Source organism: Callithrix jacchus, chromosome 16, assembly GCF_049354715.1.
Source record: "Callithrix jacchus isolate 240 chromosome 16, calJac240_pri, whole genome shotgun sequence".
Classification (NCBI taxonomy): Eukaryota; Metazoa; Chordata; class Mammalia; order Primates; family Cebidae; genus Callithrix; species Callithrix jacchus.
The window spans coordinates 35,101,226-35,125,723 of NC_133517.1; the positions used below are offsets into that span (position 1 = coordinate 35,101,226).

The 24,498-nt window shown below is 36.3% G+C and overlaps 1 protein-coding gene across 14 annotated transcripts in view; it reads left to right on the top strand.

Moving 5' to 3' along the window:
• The window catches only part of RUNX1T1 (RUNX1 partner transcriptional co-repressor 1), a 146,475-nt gene that overhangs the window by 25,904 nt on the left and 96,073 nt on the right, over positions 1-24,498 (top strand). For 7 of the 14 annotated variants that reach the window (XM_078352715.1, XM_078352704.1, XM_078352705.1 and 4 more), the window contains one exon: positions 896-1,068. The exons of 3 other annotated variants lie outside the window; for them this stretch is intronic. Coding sequence is in view for 8 of the 11 variants with exons in the window: in XM_078352704.1 (XP_078208830.1) it covers positions 981-1,068 (88 nt within the window). In the remaining 3 variants the exon portion in view is untranslated. Of the gene's footprint in view, positions 1-895; positions 1,069-14,262; positions 14,427-24,498 lie in introns of all 14 variants that reach the window. 4 more of the 14 variants (XM_078352710.1, XM_078352711.1, XM_078352709.1 and 1 more) reach the window with 2 other exon arrangements.

Consider the following 24,498-nt stretch of genomic DNA (forward strand, 5'->3'; position numbering starts at 1 on the left):
GCAACAGCCTTAGTAATTCCTTTTACTGCTTTTATAAATCTTTCTTCACTTGAATTTATTGAGTTCCTATCTTATATGTGTGTGATTGTACTAGACCCTTATATTTCCTAGTTTGTAAGAATTAAATAGCAATCCTTTTCTATTCATAGTTGTGATAGTAGTGGTAGCATTATTAATCATAGTAGATGAGTAATAGATACTCAATAAATATTTGTGATTGAACAAATTTTAAATTTGTCAAATACAGCCGGAAAATGAGAAAATTTCTATTACTAAAAGGAAGAAAAGAAAGGTATAGAAATTTGTTGATTTGGTAAAATAATTCAACAATATTTGTTTTATTAATGTTATTTAAACTATTACATAAGGATTATTCTTCACTGTTAGTTGTTTTAAACTATGTGAGCTAATAATGGCAATGCTGAAATTTCAGAACAATGAAACAATATATGAACAATGAAACAAACCGCTTTGTTTTGAAACAGGATTAACTTGTATGTAAAATTCCATTTAAAAAGTCTAAATTTTTTTCTAAAGAAAACATAGTATCTGACGGACTATTTATTATTTTTTTGAAAAGGTAAAATATAACATTCTATTAAGGTATTGATGTACATATCTTTAAAACCAATTTAAGAAAAGAGCTTTCAGGTTCAGTTTGTATCCAGCTTTGAGTCACATGATTGGAAAATTAAGAGTCCTTTAGAAAATGTCGTTATAGGAACTGAGACAATGGGGATTGTTTTGGATTCTTCTAAAATTTAGAAGAGCTTGTATCTGGTTTTTTTTTTAAACAAAACAAAACTGGCCTAGTGTTATCATGTAAACAGATGAGTATGATACTTCAGACTGGTTGTGATATATGCATTTTTTTTTCCTTTGTTGTTGTCAATAGAAAAGATTGATCTCTGGGCTGGTGAACATAATCTCTGTCCCAGTCAGAAAAGGAGAGAGGAAATTAGCAGAGCGATTGGTGGAGAATGATATCTGTCAAAAGAAACACTTGGAGAGCACTGAGTTTAGTAATAGGTGACTGCCGGAAAAAAGGGAACTTTGAATATTGTCAAGGTAAGGAACAGACAAATATTTTGATTTTTGTGATTTACTTACGTACCAGAAAAATCCATCTATTTTTTTCTGATAAATTATAATTGTAAAGATTTTCTTTTTTTCCTTCCTTCTTCTAGTGCCTGTTGTATTATATGTTTTAAACATTTGTTTTTGAAATCTTTGGGTGTGGGGATTGGGTGGAGATCAATCTGGTGGTGGGAACCCTGTTTCATAGCTTTGGGTCTGAATATATCAAATGATCAAGTACCAAATTTTTTCACCCTCTTGTTGCAGTGCTTCTTGCCATGTTTCATAGTACATCTGTTATAAGCTAAGCAATACTTGGAGTTAAAGAGTAAAAGCTATGCCATGATTTCTGTGTTTATTGTAACGAGGAGATGGTGTTTTCTGAAACAGTTTGTTGACTAAATAGACAAAAAAGTGCCTTTCAGTTTATTATTTCTTCTGATATATTTGGATTTTTTAAAAACTTTCAGGCAAATGTCACTCCCTAGGCAGAGTTTATTCCATAGACACATTAAGAAAAAAGGTGATATCTAAATTTAGGAAAACAGCAAATATAAACTAAGTGTGGTGCCATTTGGCAAGAGACTTCTTAAAGTCTGCAATATTTGAAAATTCAAGGAAGCCCTGAATTATGAGAGAGAGTTCACGTCTCCTGTAGCCAGTTCTGTTCCGGGTTTAGTGGATAGTGGACTTGTACAGAAGCACCAGTACATAAGGATCCACTGCTAACAAAAAGTTGAGAGTCAACACAAATGTTCTGTGATACTGGTTGGCACTGTAGTGGCTGGGAAGAGATTTTAAGTTCTGTGACTGACTGACTACATGGAAAGAGGGGGAGTGAAATATTCAACCTCGGTGACCATTGTTCTGGAAACATTACTGCTGGTGTCCACCTCACAATCTCTACTCTTGCCATTTTTACAAATGCTTCTTGGCTTGTTCTTAAAGTTCTCAGGAAGGTGTTGGAAAATAAGGTTTTTGTTTATTTTTTTTTTTTAAGACCAGAGAAAATGAAATAATTCCCTGTAGAATGATATGCTCCTTTGGGGAAGTCTTGATCATGATCTGGTTTCTGGGTCTGTATTTCCCTTCCTTTCATCCCTCCTTCATATTGTGATGATGGTCTTTTAATACAATTAATGAGACACATCAATTCAAAAGAGAAGGCAAGGAGTTCAGTTCTTGAAGCAGTTGAGACGTCTCCTATGACTACTTCTCTTTTCTTACCTTATGTACTGTTGTTACTAAACATTGGTTTTTTTTTTTTGAGAACTCAGATCTTGGTTGATTAGCCTTGTAAAGTCTTGCATAGAGGAAAAGATAGGTATCAATATCTTAAAGGAAGCAAACTAATAACAACAACCATCACTATTTTAGAATTGTTTTCTTGTCATCTTGTACCAGCTTGGGTTTCCAAACAGGATGGAACTCCTTGCTTTCTGCCTTATGTATCTGCATGGAGTTTGTATTAATATGATAAAGATATCTAAGATGCAGATTAAAAATTGAAAAGGATATTGGATTTTAAAGCTTGAACATATGGCAGATACATAGAGTTACTATCTTTACCTACTCCCATCCCATTATAATCTATTTCTTTCTGGTTATGTGGAATATATCTGGCCTGCTGGCGATTAACCATTGCAGCTTGGAAGATCCATGTTGAAAGCAAAAATGCATGACAAGAAGGCACATCTTAATATAATTTTAAATGCATTTATTTGTTTTTCATGTATGGAATCCCCAGCATCATGTATCAGAAATACCATGTACAATTTCTTCTTTTTTTCTCTCTCTCTCTCTCCTACTCTCCTGCATGCGTGGTATATGTCCATACTTTAAATATGTGTGTATACACATACACATATTTGTATTGAGCTATTATATAACTGTTGGGTTTTCTTTGTTTTCCATGTGGCATAAAAAATTTACTTCTAGGCTGAGCATGGTGGCTCATGCCTATAATCCCAGCACTTTGGGAGGGAGGAGGATTGTTTGAGCCCAGGATTCTAGACCAGTGTGGGCAACAAAGTGAGACCCATCCCTACAAAATTTTGAAAACTCTTGACAAGTGTGATGATGCATGTCTGTAGTCCCAGCTACTTGAGAGGCTAAAGTGGGAATATGATTGCACTATTGCCCTCCTGCCTGGGCAACAGCAAGACCTTATTTTTAAATAAATGAATAAATATATTAACAATAATAATTACTCCTAGTTTTTTTTTCTCTTTGTAATAATATTAGATGTATAGAAACATGAGATTCAAACTCAAGAAGTGGAGAAGAACAGAAATCACATACTTTATATCTTAGAACACCTGGAATCCATTGGGTTCTTGGAGTTTTGGAGTTGTAATTTAGAAGCAGCTAAAGCAAAGGACTGCCCATGGCTGAACAGTCAGCATTGTGGGTGAAAATGGCCTGAGGTGGCGCCAGAGAGTCTGCTCTGTGTAGCAAGTTTGAAGCAGGCTGGAGTCTTCTGGCGATGGGCCTCTATTAGGGCAATCGCTGGGGGAACATGATACTAAAGGGGTATGCCACCAGCTTGGATGGAAGCTGGCAAAATGAGAATGCTGGTGTGTCTCCCACCTGGTGTTTTAAAGCGTACCCAAGGTACACACAGTGCTTGGTCTTCTAGAATGCCATTTGGAGCTGTTCTTCTGTAATGCCTGCCATTGTAGGGACTGGACAGGTTTAGGACACCTAGGAGTGGTGGTTTGGCCTGAGGAGCGTGTCCTCATAAGCCATTGTGGAAAATGCTAAGAAGGGTTTAGTGGCATATTAAAAAGATCCATATGCTTTTAAAAAGATGTAAGAGGAAGCAGCTTGGGAGAAAATAATGACAAGAAACTCGTTGCAAAGGGTGTGTGTTTAAGTTCATTCATATCATGGGATGGGATATATAGGTAGTATCAATTTTTGCATATTGTGTGGGTTTCATACAATATGTGAAAAAAGGGTTATTTTTAAAATGCTAATATAGATGATGCTCTGCACCTTTATATATTGGTATCTTTGCTAGGAAGAGGAAAGTTATTTTCTTAAGTAAAATTGCTGCTTTTACAGAGTATCTGCTTTTATTTTTAGTATTTCTTGGTTATGTTTGAGGGGTCTGATAGCATTAATGGGCTTTACCCCACATGGAGCTTTGAGCTTATTGTAGCACTGCACACTGATCCCAGGTCAGTGTGATGCGTGAAATCAATTTATTTGAATCTCTTTGCCTCTATAGGAATTTGGCAGCATGCCAGTTGTTTTCATTTAATGTTCTTTGTGTTGAACACAGACAAGCAGGCATGCTTTTGTATTCTTCTCTCTTTTGGTCTCTGTCTCTTTCAGCCAATATTTTACTCTATGGATTTTGAGATGAAGGAAGAATATATTATTTATATGATTCTTATCATTGTTTAATTATATATGTGTATATATATATATATATATATATACACACACACACATATATAAATGCATCACTTTCTTATCTTTTAAAGGATGTTTGACATTTCTGAGTTTTAATGGTGACTGCACATAAGAAATATTTTAGAGTTTTGTTTAAATAAAAATTTTGATGAAACATAATAAACCAGATTATAGGTGGTATTTGCTTACATTAATTACCACTATCAAAATTAAAAATGACAATGTTAATTACATAATGCAAACTATGTTTAATTTGTAAACTGGACTATCAAAATCATTTATTTCTTGGTGAGCCTTCTTTGAATTTGAAGATTTACACTTTAATCAAGCATGTTAAAAATTATAATTATTTGAGTATAATTTTCTTTGATCCACCTTGATTAAGATACCAGTGTTTTACATAGATTTGGTATATATGAATTTTTATGAAGTTTCTGCCATTAAGGTAGGTTTTTGTTTTTTAAAATTTGGAGGGTAATGACTAGGAATAGCACAAAGATTTTTATGACAAATAAAATCAGACCTTTCTCTGGATGTTTTTGTAGGCAGGATTTGTTTCTGGGTCAGCTTTAGGAAGAGGTGGAGAAGGAAATGAGAGAGAGTGAGAGGAGAATGTTCTGTTGATGCTCCGGGCAGTTCTTGCGGAAGTTGATATGCAGAACCATGGAGCCGCAGCTTCGGGGTCAGGCTCATACCCAGCAGCCCTGCTTCCTTGTTTAATTACCTGAAGAGCAAAACAGTCAGGCTGGGAGTGTGTGAAAACCCAGTATCTCTCACAGCCGCCTGGCGCTCTGACATCCTGCAAGGCTAGCCCTGTCTGTCCGCCAGCGTCAGGCTGGCTCAAACCCTGGGTTCCTTTCTTTCGGGAGGCATTGTGTGGAAGAGGGTTTGGTCAGGAATTTGAGGTTCCTGCCAATGCTGTGTCCCCTGCTCTCCCCTTTTGGACCACACTGACAGACATGCCTGATTTAAAAAAAAAAAAAGAAAGGATCTAACTATTTGGCTGTTTTATTTTACACTTGTGGCCTTGCTATGAAACAATCTCTTTGAACGTTAACCAGTAGAGGGCTGGCCTTAGTTTGTTGGATTCTTATTTTCTTAGTTCCCATTATATAGTGTCCTATGTGTGTTGCTCTTTTCAAGTCAGACTCATTAGTAGGCCAGTATGGAGCTAGGAGTTTAGAGATTGCTTTTATGAGGCGGTTTTGGAATCTTAATCTGTCCATGAAAATAGAATAGTCCACTTGAAAAAAAGGTGATAGAACTTTTACACTTGGATGTTTTTTCCTTTCCTTGGAATTGGAATATGATCCTTAACATTTGCTGTGAAAAGGGCCACACCCTTTGATGAAGCTGGGGGTGGTGAGAAATAATATTTGCACAGTAATGTGTGGCCAATTTGAGGGTAACATGGGATAAATATTCTGAGAAGTGCTTGGAGATGGAGCCATTTGGGAGATCCCACGAATATAACAGGATTTTATCTTACCAAGAGGAAATCCAGCAGGTTCTTTGTCCACACTGTGGGCAGATGAAACGTCTTTGCTGTGGGTTGAGGAGCAAAGGTGGTGCTGGTGGTGTTTCCTGCAAAGGGAGGGGAAAGTGTGACTACATGTGCAGTGATTTGGTTTTTCCAACTACTTCATTAGGATTCTGTCATGCAGACTGAAGGGCATTTACCCTTTGGATGCACATATGTGCCTCCCATTAATGTTAATAGGAGTTATGGGCATGTAAAGAGAGTAGTATGTACCTTTGCCTAGTGCACAAGCACAGCTTCAAGGAATTGATTCTGTCCTTTGCAAAGAATAAAGGGATTGGGCTTTGCAGGGAAGAGTTTGGTGGGAATTATTCTAAAAACTTCTTTTTCATATTACATTTATGGAAGTAATGTCAATATAGTATATGTTTGTTTACCACTCTAGTAAAAAAATATATAATCATTTAAATAATTCATTAGCCTGGTGCTCCTTGTGATGGAGCTGGCATCGTCGTGATCTATTATGCACAGCATAAGTAGCTCTGCCATAGTGTTATGTGTGTCCTCAGGCATCTGTACGTTTATTTATGTATCAGCCTGCTGAATTTCATTCAGAATATTTCTCTTTTCAACATCAGTATAAATATGAAAAAACAAAACATATAAATATATTTCAAGCCACAGTCAACATTCCTAACTAGTGTTCTCCTACATCAACAAACTCTTGGTACATTTCCTTTAAGCTCCAACATTTTTGTAGTTCTGTCCAAGTGGAGTCTTCTTAAATAAGGGTAACATTAGGACCATGTGTAGCATTAAGCTTTGGCAGCAGAGTATATAATGTGAGAAAAATGTGGAAGATTTTGAAAACTGAATGGGGAGAGTTGTGGCTTGCAGGTGGTGTCAGAAATGAAAGAGTTTGGGTTTGGAGCCTTGCACTGAGGGTGCTAAGTGCAGACTGAAATGCAAGAAAAAAAATCTGTGAGAGGAGAAAGGGAGGTAGTGAATTACCCTAGAAAGTGAAGGGAAAACATATGAGTAATTGTGGACTTGTGTCAATTTACCAATAGGAATGAAAAAAGGACATTCGGGTATAATGGGTAAAGAGGCACAATATTCCATAATTTTAATAAGATTTTGGTAGATGCAATTAAGAATGATTTTAGTAAGTGAAAGTAACAGTTGAAATTTCCATATAGAGTAAGGGAATTGCACTGAGATTTATAGACTTTAACCATTCTTGAGTGTATTTCAGAATATACAACATTAAATTCTCTTGTGCCTGGTAAAACCCTGTAGCGTCACTGTAAAACATTAATTTAAAATTTTACATTGATATGAAAGCAAATACACTATGCTGGTTATTACTTGAACAAATAGAGCAGTTTTGGAATGAACATTTGTAATAGAATTCATTGTAGCTAAAAGTCATTTTTGAGTAACTTTGAATTGTTTATAAACGTGACAGATTACTATGTATGCATAGATTTTGATAATTCGCAATGTGGAGAGATAAAAGTGGAGAATTTGTTAGAGATAAAAGTCCTATGAAAGAAAATATGAAAAAAATTCTGGGATTTTTTTTTTTATTGCTGTGTATTTGCTCCACCTGGTGGATTTTGTTGAAAGTGTTTTGATCCTTGTTAATGAAAAGAATACTCTTTAGACAATTTCTCTGAACTATAGGAAAATGAATCTTTTGTTATATTTTTGTTGCTGTGTAAAATAGTTTAGTTCCTATCTAGGTCAAACCATTTATATGTCATTTGTTCAGTTCTTTCATTGCATTGAAAGTAACAGTTTTTAAATTCAAAATATACATTCTCATTTTAGAAGATTTGGGAAATACAGGAAAATTAAAAATAGAGAATAAATATTGTATATAATTTCACCACCCACAACAATTGCATTATTTTTAAGAATAGATATTATCAGAAGAGAACTACTTTGCATTTGAATTTATTTAAAGATATGTGGAATGTTAAATATTATGCCAAAGTATGATGATGATGATGATTACTATAATTATTTTTGGACAAATACTATCCTTAGAATTCCCAGGCTCCAAAAAAGTGAATATAATCAGTGTTCTGCAAAAATTGCTTTTTAAGCTGCATGTCTGCAGAAGGCAAAGGTAGTAGAGATTAAAGGTATCTCATGCATTCATAGGGTTGTTCATAGGGGTGGTAAGGTCTGTTGTTTGTTGGGCTTACACAGATTGCTTTCTCTGGAAATCTTTAGGGTTCAGTTGTGCTTTGATCATCTTATTGTTTTCTTTAGGTTATTCTTTTTTTCTCCTGCAGTCTCTAACAGCTCTGTAACAGAAGGTGAAGTTTTGAAAACAGTGTCTCCATATGCAAGGGATTTGGAGACCTTTTTATTGTCTTTAAAATTGTCATTCATAGTCCTCATTAGCATTTATTGTTGCAAGCGTACAAGCAGAAAATGTGAAATTGGTATGTCATGAATAGCCCCACAGAGCTCTCAAGCCCTCTGATTTTGCCTGCAGTATGGTGTGGGCTGGGCTTTGAGGGAAAGCTGTCCAGATGGCTGCCTGCACAGAGCAGAGCTGCAGGTTTTTGTCTCTGGTGCTGAGAGTGGGGAAAGTTCATTGGAGCATACGCCATCACCCTTGCGTTTTAACAAAACTAACTCGCCATTAGTCAAGATGGGGAGGTGGTGACATTGAAACAAAGGTTTTCTATATAGTGTTACAGTCCTTGTCAAATGAATAAGAGATGGGTAGTTAGGATGTTTTCCATGTTATCTGAGTGATTTTTGTATCTATAATAATATATGAAAACTGTAAATGGTAACTTATTTGCAGATTTACATTGCAAATGTATAGTTTTTAGGAATTGTCTTTATGGGAAATGTTTACTTGAATAAACAAGAGTTAATATAGCTAGTGTTCAGCGTTGTGGATTAATAAGGAAGTGCTTTACTTTAAAATTTTTAAACAATTTAACCCCTTGTTAGTGCCTATGTAGGAATCTACCTTTAACTATATTATTATAGTAGGTTTAAAGTTTGTGTTTAAATAGTATCAGATTTAATTGGTGCAAGTATTAAAAGCTGTTATAGCATTTCAAAAAATTTTAAAATATTAGACATTAAAAATAAGTTGGTGGAAATGAACTATAATGTATTGTGATATTTTAGAGGCATTGGCACTATCAGAAACAATTTGTAATTATTATAAATTTTGTTTACTTTCAGTGTGATACTTTATCTTAAAAAGATTTTGTTTTGTACACATACACATAAATGCACACAACATACTTAAATATACAAATGCACATTTTTTATTCATGTGTAAGAGGACATTATACTTCAACCAGAGTTAAAAGTCAAATATATTGCCTGAAAAACTGTCAGAATGATATCACTAATATTTTATTTTGTAGACATTGAAGATGGAAAAAAGAATATCATAGATACTATTTGATTTATCAGTTTAGGAAGTCATTATTTAAACTATTTTAACATTGGAATCTTGAAAGTACAGTTGTAGAGTCCATTATTAGCTCACTTTAACTGATGGAGATGCAAAAATCAAAGTGACCTGAGTCCACGAGTTTGACATAAGTCATAGGTGAAGGCTAGGGGTTGTGACTTCTAGCTCTCAGCCTGCCACTTGCTCTGGTAGATGAGGATTTCTTAACAGACCTATGGCATGTTCTCCATGGGCCGCTGTGTTGTATAGTGCTTTGTCAGGCTAGTTGCAAGTGATTCAAGCAGTAAAGCTTTTCTGCCTCTGTAATGTCTTTATAATCACCTATTAAGACAGGTTTCCTCTATCCAGCATGTTTTCTTTTACTTGATTTCATCTCATTGCTAGCACTTAGGCTGTCTTGGACAGCCCTAAATAACCCTTTGACCCCATGATGTTTATACAACCTTCAAATTCTTAGGATGGCAATCATGTCTCCTGTTCTTTTGTCCTCCAAGCAAAGTTCTTGTGAGTTCTTCTGTGGGCTGGCTGAAAGTTGAGGAGGTGCAAATGCTTGCCAATCATTTCCCCAAAGGAAAGATTTGAGGGAGGGAGTAGTATAAATATGTTCAGTTGTTTACAACAGATATTTATATAAGGGAGCTGAAATGACAGATAACCTCTTAACCTTGGTGGAATACTTCAATGAACTTTTTCACTATATTTTTCTCCCCCTCTATCCCACTTATTTCATGTGATTGGCTGTATCTTACATAGTAGCCTTACTAAAACATAACCATTTGTGTGAATTTTTTTTGCAGACAAAGTATAATTGGATTTATCTTTGTCAGGGGACAATCTATTATGGCTTTTATTTAATACAGTTTCAGATGGCTTTCAGTGGCAGAAACAAATTAATGTACATTTTTATTAGGTGTTGTATCCATTTAATTGACTGTCAAAGTGATGAGAAGTTAGGAAATCATCCAAAAGAGAGGTCCATCTCCCTTAGCCCAACAACTCACACATTAGGTAGGTTTGCCTTGTCAGTGGGATGCCTTTAGAAAACACTAATAGCTTCCAGCTGGGTGGAAAATCAAAACCTTTGGGGTCTGACAAAACTAGCAGATTTGAATTTGAAAGCAGAGCTAATGCCTCCATTTTATTTTTTACCACCCGCCCATAAAACATTATTTTCCAATATGTCAGCCTCATTTGGTGGCCAGTGGTCTGAAATTGAAAGTGGGACAAGCAAGCAGAGAAATCTGGACATTAGTGAGTCCGCCCTTTCAAGCTGGTGTGCCACTTTGTGGAAGGGTCTCCTCTAAGAGCGGGGGGGTCTTAATGACCATTCATCAATGCTCGTTGGGTGATCATTGAGTGCCTTCTCATTCAGTTTATCAAGTCTTGCACATAAAAAAGTCAGAATAAGCCTTATTCAGCTTTGTTAAAGCCAACTAGGAGTAAAATGCTCCATTTGAACCCATTTTGCCCTTGTTTTTTCACTTTGTTAATGCAGCCCTGCTTAAATGAGTGCCTTTATTGGGTTGGTTAGAATATCTGAAACTATTAATTCTCTTGTATTGAATAGCTGGTGGCAGGCCAGAGCAGATGGGGTAGGAAAGTATTTGGTTGGGTGTATTGCTTTCAATTAGGATCAATGAGGTTTCACCTCCTTTGAATTAACTCACTTAATACCCACTGTGTGAAGTCACAGTGTATCACAACAGCCTGCTAGAAGCCCAGAGGAAAGTTGAGAAGACCTGTGAAAAGGCTTTAACTCAAATTCTCCCTTTACCGGTGTAGAGAGCTTTCATAAACTGCAGAGCATGTCAGTAGACTGCTAGTCCCTATTGCTAAGTCAGGTTTGAACAAAGGGAAAATTTGTATTTCAGGGAAGTTTTGTTGTGGACATAAGTGAAAAATACCTTGGAATAAAACAGTACCATAATGCCTTTCTAAAGAAAGATCTAAAGTTGTCAGAAAACAATTTATGTATTTGCTTTTGTGGGAGCACAGCATTTTGTTGTTGACTAAACTTACTGGTTTTGGGAAGTGATGATTTAGGTGACTCTCTCTAAAACATCGCCTTAAAAATGGGCTGTGCTCTTAACTCAGTGACATGCATAAACTGACATGGTTCTCCTGAGGAAGTACTTAATTGGTGAGTAATGTATTCTTTGTTATTATTAGGGATATATTTTAGTTGTGTAAAATATATCTCCTTATGTCAGTGTTTTGTACTGGAGAAAACTTTTGCAATATGTATTGTTTTCTCCCCATTCACTTGTATAAATGCATTCACCATGTTATTGATTGTCTATTTTTATTATACAATTTGAATGTTAGAGATCTTGGCTCCATATCCTCCCTCTCTTTTTTTTGAACGGAAAGTTATTTCTGTCTAAGTAACTGTGTAGAACTGCGTATCCAGGTTTCCCTGTTCAGGGAGAACTGCCAAATGGGGTTCTGTTTTTCTTGCCTCCATGGATTAAAGAATAAGAGGAGGAAACTGGTTCCTTGAGAAAATGCTGAACTAGTCTCAGATACACACACATTCAGCTAGGCCCTTCTGCAATCAGAATTCTAGGTGAGAATCTCCAGGGATCCAGGTTTTGTTGACGTGGATCAATTTAAAGTGGCAATTACTGTAGTCAGATAACAGCTTAAAAAGCCTTTTTACACATAGAAAAGATACATAATCACACAGCATATGGAAGTTCAATTTTCTGAGCTGCGGTTTAGGGACTTGCAGTGTACGATATTAAGACCCCATTTTAAAACCGGATATCATCCAGTTTTCTCAAAAGTGTATTGCATTTTGTCATATGATTTTCTATTTTAGAAGTGATTCACCGTGCATATTGATGAAAGGTTGGGTTTCCCACTGTGAAAATGTTTTCTTTCTAACATAAATATAGTATTAAAAAAATCAGTGCATGTAGCATTAAGTGGCTTTTTAAAAATACTCTCTTTAAAAATGAAAATCTACTGATTTAGGATGCTGGATTCCATAAAGGCCCTTATAGCAGGACTTAATTGATTATCACACTCATGCCTACTATAAAGCTTTCTGTCATAAGAATGTTTGAGCTTGGTGCTTAACTGTACTGAAATCCATTACACAGAACCTCATTACAAGTGACATCTAACTAAGATGAACAAAAAGATTGGCCTCATAAATAGGGTGCAGTATACTATTAGTGACAGAACAGAGTAATCATTATGAATTGTAGTCTTTTTACAAGTTGTCTCTGACAAAGATGGATTTTTGAGGGGTTCGCTGGATAAAGCAGCACTTCTTGGGTACAGTATTTAGGGGCTGTAGAAGTTCTTATTGATTGACACTGTTTATCAAAGAGAATATATTTTTAGTTTGTGCAGAGAGAATGTGTGTGGGTATGCTTTGAAACAGGTTGTGTGCACTCATGGGAAGAGGTGTAGGAAGAATGAGTAGGTAGAAGTTAGAGTCATTGCCTCTGTTTTCATATGGGTTTTTAGAATTTTTTAGAGATAGCAAGGAATGTGAAAATCCATCTGTAAAGGGCTAAAAGCAGATGGAAAGTGTAGAGTAAGTAAAGGACATGTTGAGGACTGTAAAGGAATAGCAAGAGTTAAGGGGAATGCTCCTGTCTATCATGTTCATTGAGCTTGCAGGCAGATCAGAGGACCTGAGTGGAATTGTTTCTCTGTTGACAGTGGATTGTGCATACATTGGAAAGATAAAGCCTGAGGGATCTACCTCATCATGTGCCCTGTTGAAACAAACACAGACCTAGGAAAGATTTGCAAGTGTAAAACTGAGGAAGAGTTTTAGGAGAGAACAGTATTTTCCTTCTGCCTGGCATTGTTGTGTGTTTAGAAAAGACATGCAAGGCAGGCAGGCGTATGTTTCTCCTATGTGGCAGGGATGTTTTACAAAGGACTAAAGAGGGACTGCTGAGAAGAAAATAGCCAGCTTTAGATAAAGCACTATAACAAAGGCTCCTAGTTTTATATATCATGGTGTCCATTAAAGCTTAATAGGGAAGAGTCCATTGAACCTGGCTGGGTATGCGTTATTCATGGGAAGGATAAACATTTAAGGGTGTGCAAAAAAATCAGAAATCAGGAGGATATGATTGTTCAGCTTTTGAAAAGGCTTTACAATGAAGATTTTGTTTTTATCTCCCATGGATCTCTATGCAAGGTAGAGGAAAGTAAGCTGAAAATGTTTGGAACATATCAACACAGAGATCCCAGGGGATTAAAAGCACTCGAGTTAAACAAAAGTGGTCAGCTCTGCTTCTAAAAAGTGTTCTATTTTACACATACTACTGAGAAGCTGACAAAAGGAATGATTCTGATACTTTGTTCAGGATGATAAACTGACACAATATACAAAGTCTTATAGCAATGTTTGTAGACTGTTTCAGATTTCCAGTTGAATAAACAAGCTTTGAGGTCTGTGCCTATTTTTTGTTAATATAATTCCCAATTATGGCTGTGAAAATGAGAAGATGAAGGGAAGCCTTTTATTGTGAGCAATGGTAGGGGGCCAGGTCTACATTTCTATCTTTTGGCAAAATAAGGGTTAACCTTGAACGGGATGGGGGTGGTGGTGAATAAATTATTCGGCATTTAGCTTATTCTGCATTTCACTTTCTGCTTTTTGGTGCTCTGAAACTTGCAGAAAGAGGTAGAGTGCTAAGGGGAGGGTAGGGGTTGTGATACTTTGCACACACATCCCTGTCATTGTTCTGCCTGAAGAGACAGGGCTGGGTTCAAGGCCACATGTGCTCCTGTCATCCTCCACATTTCTGCTCCAAGTGCAATCCGGAGTGTCAGCTCTCCATCTGTCTCTGCCTGGCAGGCGCACGCGCCCAGCACCCTGCCTCCGGCGATGCCGCCCCAGCCCCTCTGATGGCCCTCCTCTCTGCTGCCACTCATTCCAGAACAGGAGGCATGAGCCCGGAACGCGCTTGCTTTTAGGAGACAGCCACTTTCTGTGTGGTACGCTGGATTCAAGGATGCCTGGTGAGTTAGTCCTGTTCTGTGTTCTCTCTGATTTTCCAGTGAAGAAAGCTTACTTTCTATTATGCATGGAAAATACCTTCTGCCCCACAGCGTGTTGTATCTGATGTGGGCAGGAAGGGGCTGGGGGTGACAGAGGTGTGATTGGAAGGTAGCATAAAGAGAACTGTTAAGCTCTGGATGCAGGGAGGGGTACAGGGTGTGGAGCCCTTGCTTTTAAAATTTGGGAGACGTATTTTAAAGGCTGAGGGGGTCGTACAGCCACGTATATTTGCCAGAGCAATTTACTTGAGGGCTTTAGCTCAAGTAAGAAGTATTGTTTCTGCTCAGGATTTTGTGACTGTCATCTGTACTTGGTGTCCTGGAAATTTCATCTGTGGAGAGAGTTTTCAGGTTATGGCGGAATCCTGGAATAAGATCTTTTTAAAAAGCTGTTTATGTCAGAGAAAGCGAAGGAAGCTTTGAAACTACAAGGAATTTCAGTCTTGTCCTCAATCACAGCCCTTAGATGTCTCAGACAAATAATTAAAATAGATTAATTAAAATAAAAAGCCTGCTGAATTAGTGAAGCTGTTGTCCTGGAAATTTAGTGCATGTCAGTTTCCTCTGAAAAATATTATCTTTGGAGCCCGGAATGTTTCTGTGATCATTGCCAGTGAAGGCTCTGCTTATGGAGAAGGTTGGCCAGGGAAAGGGTCGTTTCGGCTGTTCTCAAGAACTATCTAAATTGCCCTGTGCCTAATTTGGAGCTTCCTATTTTCAGATAAAAAAGGGCAGATAGAGATCCTCCAGCTGGCCGATTTGTACTGATTATTTGGGTAGGACAGGCAGAAGAGGCTGTGCTTGGTCACAGAGTTTGTACACCTCACAGATGGTGTTTTGAAACATTATCTGCCAGTTTTCTGCAACCACAGTTGTGTGTAGGTATTGCCAGTTGTTTGAAGAATGTTTTTCCCTTTAGGATGTGTCTTGTAGTCCATCCTAATCATTATTGATATATATGCAGAAAGGATGCATTTGTAGCAGAATTGCACTTTTTCATTAGTAGACTAGGAATGTATGTAGCTGAAATATGGGGAAAATCAATTTACAAAGAGACAATGACTGAGGTCTTTGAAAGGTCATTTTAACTCTTTAAGCTTTCATCTTGATTTATATGCACCATACAAATAAAGATGTAATGTACCCTGGGTATGTAATACAGAATAAGTGTGAAAGTGCCTGTTTTTTATTTCACCAGAATATTGTAGCACAGTTTATCTGATTTTTATGTGATAATTCAAATCTTTTTTTAATGCTGTTAATGAATGTGTTAAATGATCTGACTTATCAGCATTTTGAAGAGTCTATATGTTAATTTTTTGAAACAAAACCCCATAATAAACCAAAGTCATTTGTGAATTATAATAGGTGAAAAAGATTAGTTAGGACCCTTGCTACTTCTAGCTAGTAGGATGATTTTTAAACTAAGCTTCAAAGCACCCTTATTTAAAAAGCATTGAGCTGTACTTAGGGATTTAGTCATTGATAAGTTTGTTTTAGTGTTGTTGTTAATACGTCTGGTTCTACAGCAATAGCTTGAAGTGTGGGCACTGCTTCTGTCTCTCTCTCTCTCTCTCTCTCTCTCTCATCGACTGTGTTAGAAAACCTTGTACTTGGATACATAGAATATATTAACAGCTGTGACTCTGAGCATGTGCCAGAATGGCGATACTTGAGCAGATTTGACACTTGGCTATTTTTGATACCCATCTGCACTTTTTAAATTCTATCGGATGGACTACCTCTAAACATGTTTTTACCTTATTTTAGTCCATACATATATGTCTGTTTTAATGGACAATTTTAGCCATCTTGGGCAGGTTTTATATTTTTTAAGTAAGACATTAGGTGTAGAAGATTAAAAGGTTGTGTTCTATGCAATCTGATATCTACTTTTTTTTTAAAGAAATGACTACTCATTTATATATCAACATACATATGTACATATACACACATATGTATATGTTTGGTAGTTCAGATATCAAAACTAATTCCTGGTTGTCTCAGACATGATGTAACAATTGTCATATCTAAGATCTTTTTAATAGAATTGGGGATCCCTGGAAACAGATGTGCACAAATTGATCTTATTCAGACATACCAATCTTTGAGGGTGGGTAGTTTAAAAAGTCTTAATTTAAGGATTTTAGAACTATTTTGGTTTTAAGAAACATGCCTTTAAAGCTGTTGATAGCATACTGTTACAAAATGAACTATAAAAGTAAAAAGAGGCTAAGCATTCTTTAAAGAAATAGATTAAACTATTTCAAAATTATTTAACTCATTGTAAGGAAATATCATTTCACTCACTACCTGTCACTTTTCTAACAACTAGATCCTTGTGTTTAAGAAAAGGAAAATGTTTTCTTATGAGAAGGCTGGGAGACCTTGGGCATTGTGTTGTTTCAGGAGGCAGTGACTCCAAGCTTTCTGAAACACTTATATTTTTATGAATCTTTGTATAATATTATCAAAGAACATATGTTGACCTACAAAATGCTTTCAGGACTGTTTCCTTAAAAGGACAATAAGTGAGCACAGTCTCTGTATCCCAGAAATAGTGCTTTTTCTTTTAGAAGATGGCTAGTGTTCGGTCAGACCACCCTTTCTCAATGGTCCTGCTCTCCAGATGTGCCTGGAACTTTTTTTTAAGTTCAAGTTTCCAAAAGAGAAAAAAAAAAGGTTTGTTTTCAAAATCTGGTTTTACTTAAGACATCTCCATCCTGGAGTGCATTTCATAAATTGCCCACATATTTTCCTTAGCAGAGAACTTAACTGGCTGTAATTTTTAACACATGGCCACATCATGTGATATTTTCAAAACACTTACACATAGCTTTAAGAAGGTCCCTGCAGAAATGATCCATCCTCTCACAGCCGGCCCATTTTTTAACAGCATATCTGCATTTTCCATTTAGTAGAGCTATATATTATTAGCTTACATTTTTGGGTAGTAAAACAGTGCATTGCTGATTGTAAAACATGAACTTTATTATCTGCTGAAAATTGATTTGGCATTTATAGCCACTGTGTACTAGACTGTTTTTCTGTTTTTAACATCAGTGCTTGCAAGCGATGATTTGTGTAAAAAAACAGAAATGGAATTGCCATGGACAGACAACTGTTAGTATCCCTAGTAACTGAACATTTGGATAATGCACTTGGTTATTTTTTTAATAGATGCATCTAAATGCTATTATGAAAGAATAAAAACACTCACAGCAGTCTATTCACTGACACTCTATTTTACTTTGCAAGTTGGTTTGCCATTGTATCAGGCTCTTTGCTGTTTCAAACAAGCCTTGTGTCAACTATAGAGGAAAACTATGTAAGTTGTAAATACCCAATTATAAATGTAGATTGTGCAGCATTACTTTTTTATAGCAGACATGTAGACATGCCAGCTTCCCTTCAAACCCTGAAACTCTCACCCTTTATCTCTTTACATTCTTTTCTGTTAACATTTCAGAGTACTTGGCCTTTTAGTTCTATGTGTTTAAAATGATATTTGGAAACTTTTACAGGCCATCTTCCTCTGCAGTTAATGGTCTATTGAAAATGATAATTGTTTAATCTTTTTTTTGAAGGAGGTGATGGTTATGACATCTTAAGATTTCATAAGACAACTACTTGTTTATTTTTGTTTCTTTAGTTTTTTTTGTTTGTTTGTTTGTTGTTGTTGTTGTTTTTGAGATGGAATTTTGCTCTGTTGCCCAGGCTGGAGTGCAATGGCACGATCTTGGCTCACTGCAACCTCTGCCTCCCAGGTTCCAGTGATTTTGCTCCCTTAACCTCCCAAGTAGCTGGGACTACAGTAATGAACAACCACGCCCAGCTAATTTTTGTATTTTTCAGTAGAGACCAGGTTTCACCATATTGGCCAGGCTGGTCTCGAACTCCTGATGTCCTGATCTTCCCACCTCAGCATCCCAAAGTCCTGGGATTACAGGCATGAGCCACCATGCCTGACCTTATTTTTATTTCTTAAAGTAAACATTTGCTTAGCAGACATTATACAGCCGAGACAGACGTGTTTATTAGCTATCTTATCGCTACACTGTTAATGGATGTTTGCAAAGAAGATACTACAATTATAATATTCTGAAAAGCCTTCTGAACCATCAGAGGAACAAATATATTTTAGAGCTTGAAGGTTTATCTTGCAAGCACCTTCAGTTTACAGATGTTGAAACTGAGGCTCCTAAAGATTAAGGGACTTGTTCAGGTAGTTTATGAAAGTAAGATCTTCTGAGGCCGTTCTCTTTACTGTGCTTCTTCTAAATCTCAAATGTACATTAAGCGTACATTTAGTGTCAGTCTTACTTTGTTGTCTTTTATTTTCAGTGCTGGTTCGCTCTCATTGTGTGCTTTCTCCCCTCCCACTCTAGGATTGCAGAGCTACCTAGGAGAAAATTCTGTAGCAATAATCACTTGGCCTATGGCAAAAGTGTGCCCATTAGATTTATTTTATAATTTTTGGTAATTAGGGAGCCTAAATGTAGTTAATTAAGAGAGTGTTAAGCCGAACCAAAATGTAAAACTATGACAACAGAAAAGTTGCTGTAATGAGGAAACACTGGTAGCAGACATTTGTAGGTTGCTCAAAATGTGTCAGATACAAGATAAGCATAATTCAGTCCCTCCATGCCCTCAAAATGTTTGGAGTGTTCCCAGCAGAGAAGTAAACAGAGCCTGGATATAGTAGGAGATCATGCAGGAGCCCACAGGGGAGATACCCTCCTGGATTAGGAGTCAGAAACTTAGGGGAAGGGCATATGGTGGGCTACGCCATTGCCTATTGGAATGACTTGCCTGTCTCCTTCTACTTGCTGCAGGCTAGATCTCACTTAATGTAACTTAACATTTTTTGGTTTGTTGTTCTTATACTGAGGATGGGGCATTCACTTTGGTTTTTATTAGATTTTAATTTCTGTGTGTGGCAGTGGATATAGTATTTCTTGGAAGCTATTTCTTTGTGTACAGTCGCAGTTCTTTGTTAGCTAACCGTATCTAGAGGAATAAGTCATTAACTTAAATGACTCATAACTTGAGAACAATAGGATTTCACACCTGACCAAGAAGCAGGTTTATCATGCTGGCTTTCTCAAACAGATGTTTGCATTAATTAATATTAATGTAAATGTACTTTCTGAGAATGTCTAGCTTAATTATATTTTTCAACCCATACAGTTCCAATCAAAGGAATCAGGAAATCCTCTTAATCTCAAAGGGAATATATAACTGCTGTCTCTGAATGGAATGAATCTCTGATAGTATACTAAGAGCAGCCTTTTATTGAAAGCCTGTATACACTAGGCATGGACTAGGCACTGTATATACTTTCTGATTTTCACGACAGCTTTGCAAATTGTTTCTGTTACCGTGTGATCTGGTTGAAACCTGAAGATCAGATAAATTAAGCAGTTTGCCCAAGGACATAGGTAAAGTTAAATGGTAGAGATGGGATTCCCTGGACTTTGAGTTCTTTGTTTCCTCATTTTGTTTTTGAGAGGCGTCCAGTATATTGTGGCTTAATGACAGGATCTTTTGTAATGGAACATTTAAAGAATTAGAGTAGCATAGAAGGTAGAGTTCTTTTTGCTGAAAAATAAAGATAGAAAAGCATTAGCCTTCATCATCAAGAATGATCTTGGATAAAACAGGTTAGCAAGCTGGTTATTTCTGTATTACTATTCCTCTTGAAAGAGAACAATGGAAATAACAGGTATCAGGAGACTTAATGTTGTTATTTTGAAAACCCTAATAGAAATCATAGGGCACATTAAAATACAGGAGCAAAACCAGAAATCATAAATTTACTCCCTGACAGAGCTATACAGGTTAGGTGAAATATCACCCTTCTTGGCTTTCGGAATGTGATTATCCTGGCTCTTTTGTTAGTCGGAAGTTCAGATGGATGGTTTTCTGTGTTTTGGATTAGTAGAAAATTGGAAAGTGAATAATATATTTAACACCTTGGCAGACAAAATAGGTAAAAATTGTGTGGCTAAAAAAGCAGTAGGTTTTTTGGTGGTGAGACTGCTGGGTACCCATGGCTCTGCCCCCAGGAGCTTCTGGACAAGCAGGCACAGTATTTCCAGTAGATGAGTACACTCTTAAGAAAGCAGATGCCTTTTTTTGCTATCCCCCACCTCCTGCAAAGAAAAAAAAAAGTAGTTGATTATTAAAATTGTGTGATGCTTTCTCTAGAAGGCTTGATTCTGTTTTCCACATTTCCCTTTTAGAGGCTAAGTGATAAGTGTAGTCTGGCTCATTTTATTAGAGGGATTCTTTTAATTTTGTGTGGCTTATTAACATTATGCAGAATACCCAATGCTCATGGAAGAAAATAATTTTAGAAGTACCTATGAGAACACGATACTGTGGATAGTTTGGCTTTAAGAGCTATGTAATTAGATAGGTGAAATGCTTTTTAGGAAAGAAGGGATGTAGGAGGATGTCTTTATCATATGTTTATGACTTTAACAAGAATTTTAAAGAGTTTGACAAAATAAACTGAGCGTTTTTCACAATCTGGGATGATTGTGATGGGGTGCTAACTTTAAAAAAGGAAATTGCTGTGCTCTTGAGCATCTCGCTATTTTACGTTTGAACTTCCCCTGATTTAACTTCACTACCTTCCTCAGGACTTGTTTGCTATAATGATTCTCAGGTTATTACATGTCCAGTAAAATTTGAGGGTCCTGAGGTGACAATTTATATATTCTTGCATTTGAAATGCTTAAATACGTCCTGATGAGGGTAAGACTGGAAGGAAGAAAGGCTGTGATTCTGAGGGTTTCCCTGTAAAATGGGCATTGTTTCTTATTTATTATAGTTGTATCTGAGCCTATATACTTAGCCGTTATAGTAACACTTCATGTGAATGACCTGTTAACATGTTTTTTTCTTTTTTCTTTAGCCTTATATTTGTATAGTCTACAGACAAAATACATAGAGAGAATCAAAACAAATATTTTTGTCTATAGAAAACACTTGTTAAACTTTGTATTAAATGTTTTCTTGCAACTTCCTAGAATATTCCAAATACATAGTTGGTTTATAAAATATAGAAAATAATAGAAGTCAGAGGCAAAACCCAACTTCTTAGTTATCTAGGCATACTTTATAGACCAGCATTTGCTTGCTAAACATGAAGTAGAAGCCAGGCATGGTGGCATGTGCCTGTAATCTTAACTGCTCTGGAGGCTGAGTCAGGAGGATAGCTTGCATCCAGAATTTCAAGTTTGCAGTGAACTATGATTGTCCCACTGCACTCCAGCCTGGGCAACACAGTGAGACCTTGTCTAAAAAAAATTAATAAATTAATACGAACATGAAGTGGCTTCCAAAGTTGGTAAGTGTAGGTATGACTAGGCTTTCTCAAAACCTTTTCTATTTTGTACAGTTTAAGAATCTTTCTAAACAATGTCTTTGAAGGGAAGAGTTACCTGTTGTTGATATTGTTTACTTACTACATAGAGGAATATGTTTCTAATTTTTTTTAATCTTTATCTATAGTTTGATAATATGTTCTGAGCGTGAAATATTTGGTACCATGTCATTGTGAAGTTAATAAACCTTTTGCTCAGACCTCTTGAGAACTGAATCATTTTGTAGGGTTTCTCCAGAGCAAGACTATCATCTCTTTAAGCCATATTTACTTTTGTTGTACTTACTAATCATTTTGAGTGGCTATGGTTTTTCTTACAGGCTGATCAGTTTGTGCTGAATGTATTTATCTTTAGCTTTATGACCTGGGTTTATATTATGAGCAATCAACATATTATGTTTTATGAGGCTATCTATTAAAAACTCAGAGCATTGAGAATTTCAGTGTCTGAGTGTGAGTCAGTGTTCTTCCATTTAGTGTTGTGACTTTGAACACGTCATTTTACAGTCCGTCAGTTTCACTCTCTTTGTCTTAAAAGTAGAAACCATTATTCTGCCTTGCTAACTTTCACAGGATGGCAATAGTGATTGTAGATATGCTGTGTACCTGTACAAAGAAGTTATTAAAGGTAGACAGTGATGCTCTTTGGAGTTAAAAAATAGGGGACAGTGTTTAACCCCACACAAAACAGTGCCAACTGTTGTGCTTTTGACGTGTGTTGTGTAGGTTATTTGAGATTTTCTGAGTTTTGCCTATGCTTGATAGGATTTTCTGTCTCATTTTTGTGTCAGCTGTTTACCCCTTCTCTATCAGCATGCCACCTTTTATACATCCCAGTTATTTGCGAATGTGGGAACCAGATAACCAAACTTAGAATGGTGATCACATAAAGCACATACTTAAGTGAGAGCCTAAAAAGCCTGTCTTGCTTTTTATTTTTTATTTTTTATTTCGGGTACTAATAAATGGCACTTTTAATTTGTGGCATCAGTTTACATCACTGAGTCTATCCTCCAGTTCTTCACACCCCACCCCTACTGATTTTCATGTCTCTTTTTAGGTAGCTTTGCTGGAGAGCCGAATTCTGTATAGCCTTTTACTTCAGTTCAATGTTATCCCAAGGTATAGCTTCTTTTCTTCACTGTTTAAAATAGACATTTTAAGCATCATCAACTTGCCATGATAAAGCTGCCATTTACATTAAGATCTTGATTTCCTATTTCTATTAATTCCATTTCAGGTTAGCTGTGAGCCTGGCATAAAGTAGGCAATCAGGAAATATTTGCTTAATGAATACGTGAGTGGAGGAGTGGTAGACTGGGATCCATGGAGATTTCAAAAGAAAGAAAGAATACACCAGGCATGTTAACTAACAAGAGGAAAAAATTAAGAAATGAATCTTATAAAATTTTCAGTAAGTAGGTTTTACAAATGAGAATTTTCTTTCAGAGTTAAGGAAAACAGATTTATTTTGTGGCTGTACAACTTTATTGGTGGCTAGCTGCATGTTAGTTGAAATTGAGTGGAATTTATCATGATTATACTTAGTAAAAGTGTAATGCAACATACAACACTTAAAACTTTCTGACATAATTACTAAAATTAGAAGCAAAGTAAAGGGCTTTTGACAGTCGTGTGATATTCTGGAAATGAACTCTCCCTCCACCTGGGCATTTTCATGTAGTTTGGCCCTTTTTCATTCTTGTCACCTAGTGGAGGATGGGTATAATGTTTCAGTCTCCCACCAGACACACTGGGTAAGACTTTGGCAACAGAGAAATATTAATGAAATATTTTTATCTTTTACATGATAAATTTAGCCAGTACTTCCTTGTGTCAGTAATCCTAGATAAGTAGCAATTTGATAGACTCTATAGCGATTACTGGAATAATTCATTCAGTTTGTAATATATATGTTTCTCTAAAAATTTGGATGATTTTAGTTCTGCTCTCTTTGAATGTTTCTACCCTTTTATCTTTGTTTCAACATTTACATTGGCTCCTTTGAAAGGAATAGGGTAAGACTTTTGAGTTTCAGTATACCTTAAAAGAATAATTTTGCTAATTTGGCAGATAGGTTGTAAACATTTCTCTTAATTCATGCATTTTAAAAATCATTGGAAGATCAGTTTAGATTAGTCATTGAGGATCCTAATACAAGAATATTGCTATTTTCTAAACAGATTAAGGACTCTCACAGGGTCAGTCAAATACTTGGTGGTATGGTACAGGACGGTGTAGCTATGTTCTCAAAATGGGGTCAAGGGGACCTACAGCATCTGCCTCATCAGGGAAGTTATTGGAAATACAAATTCTCTGCCCCACTCCTAGCCCACTGAGTCAGAAACTATGAGCATAGACCCAGTAATCTGTTTGAATAAGCCCTCAGAGGATTCTTAAGCATCATCAAGTGGAGAACAACTTTCGTAAAGTATAATTTTTTGTGTCCTTGTGTATTCTAGAGATAATACCCCTTTTTGGTCATAAATAAGCCAGTTTAGGTCTGAATATTATGGAAATCAATATTGTTTATTTAATTTTACTTTTTACGTTTGTGGACTTGTGTGGAGAAATATGATTTATTTTAAATTATATGTTTTTAAAAATATTTGAGAAATTACAAGTTATGTGTTTGTTTAA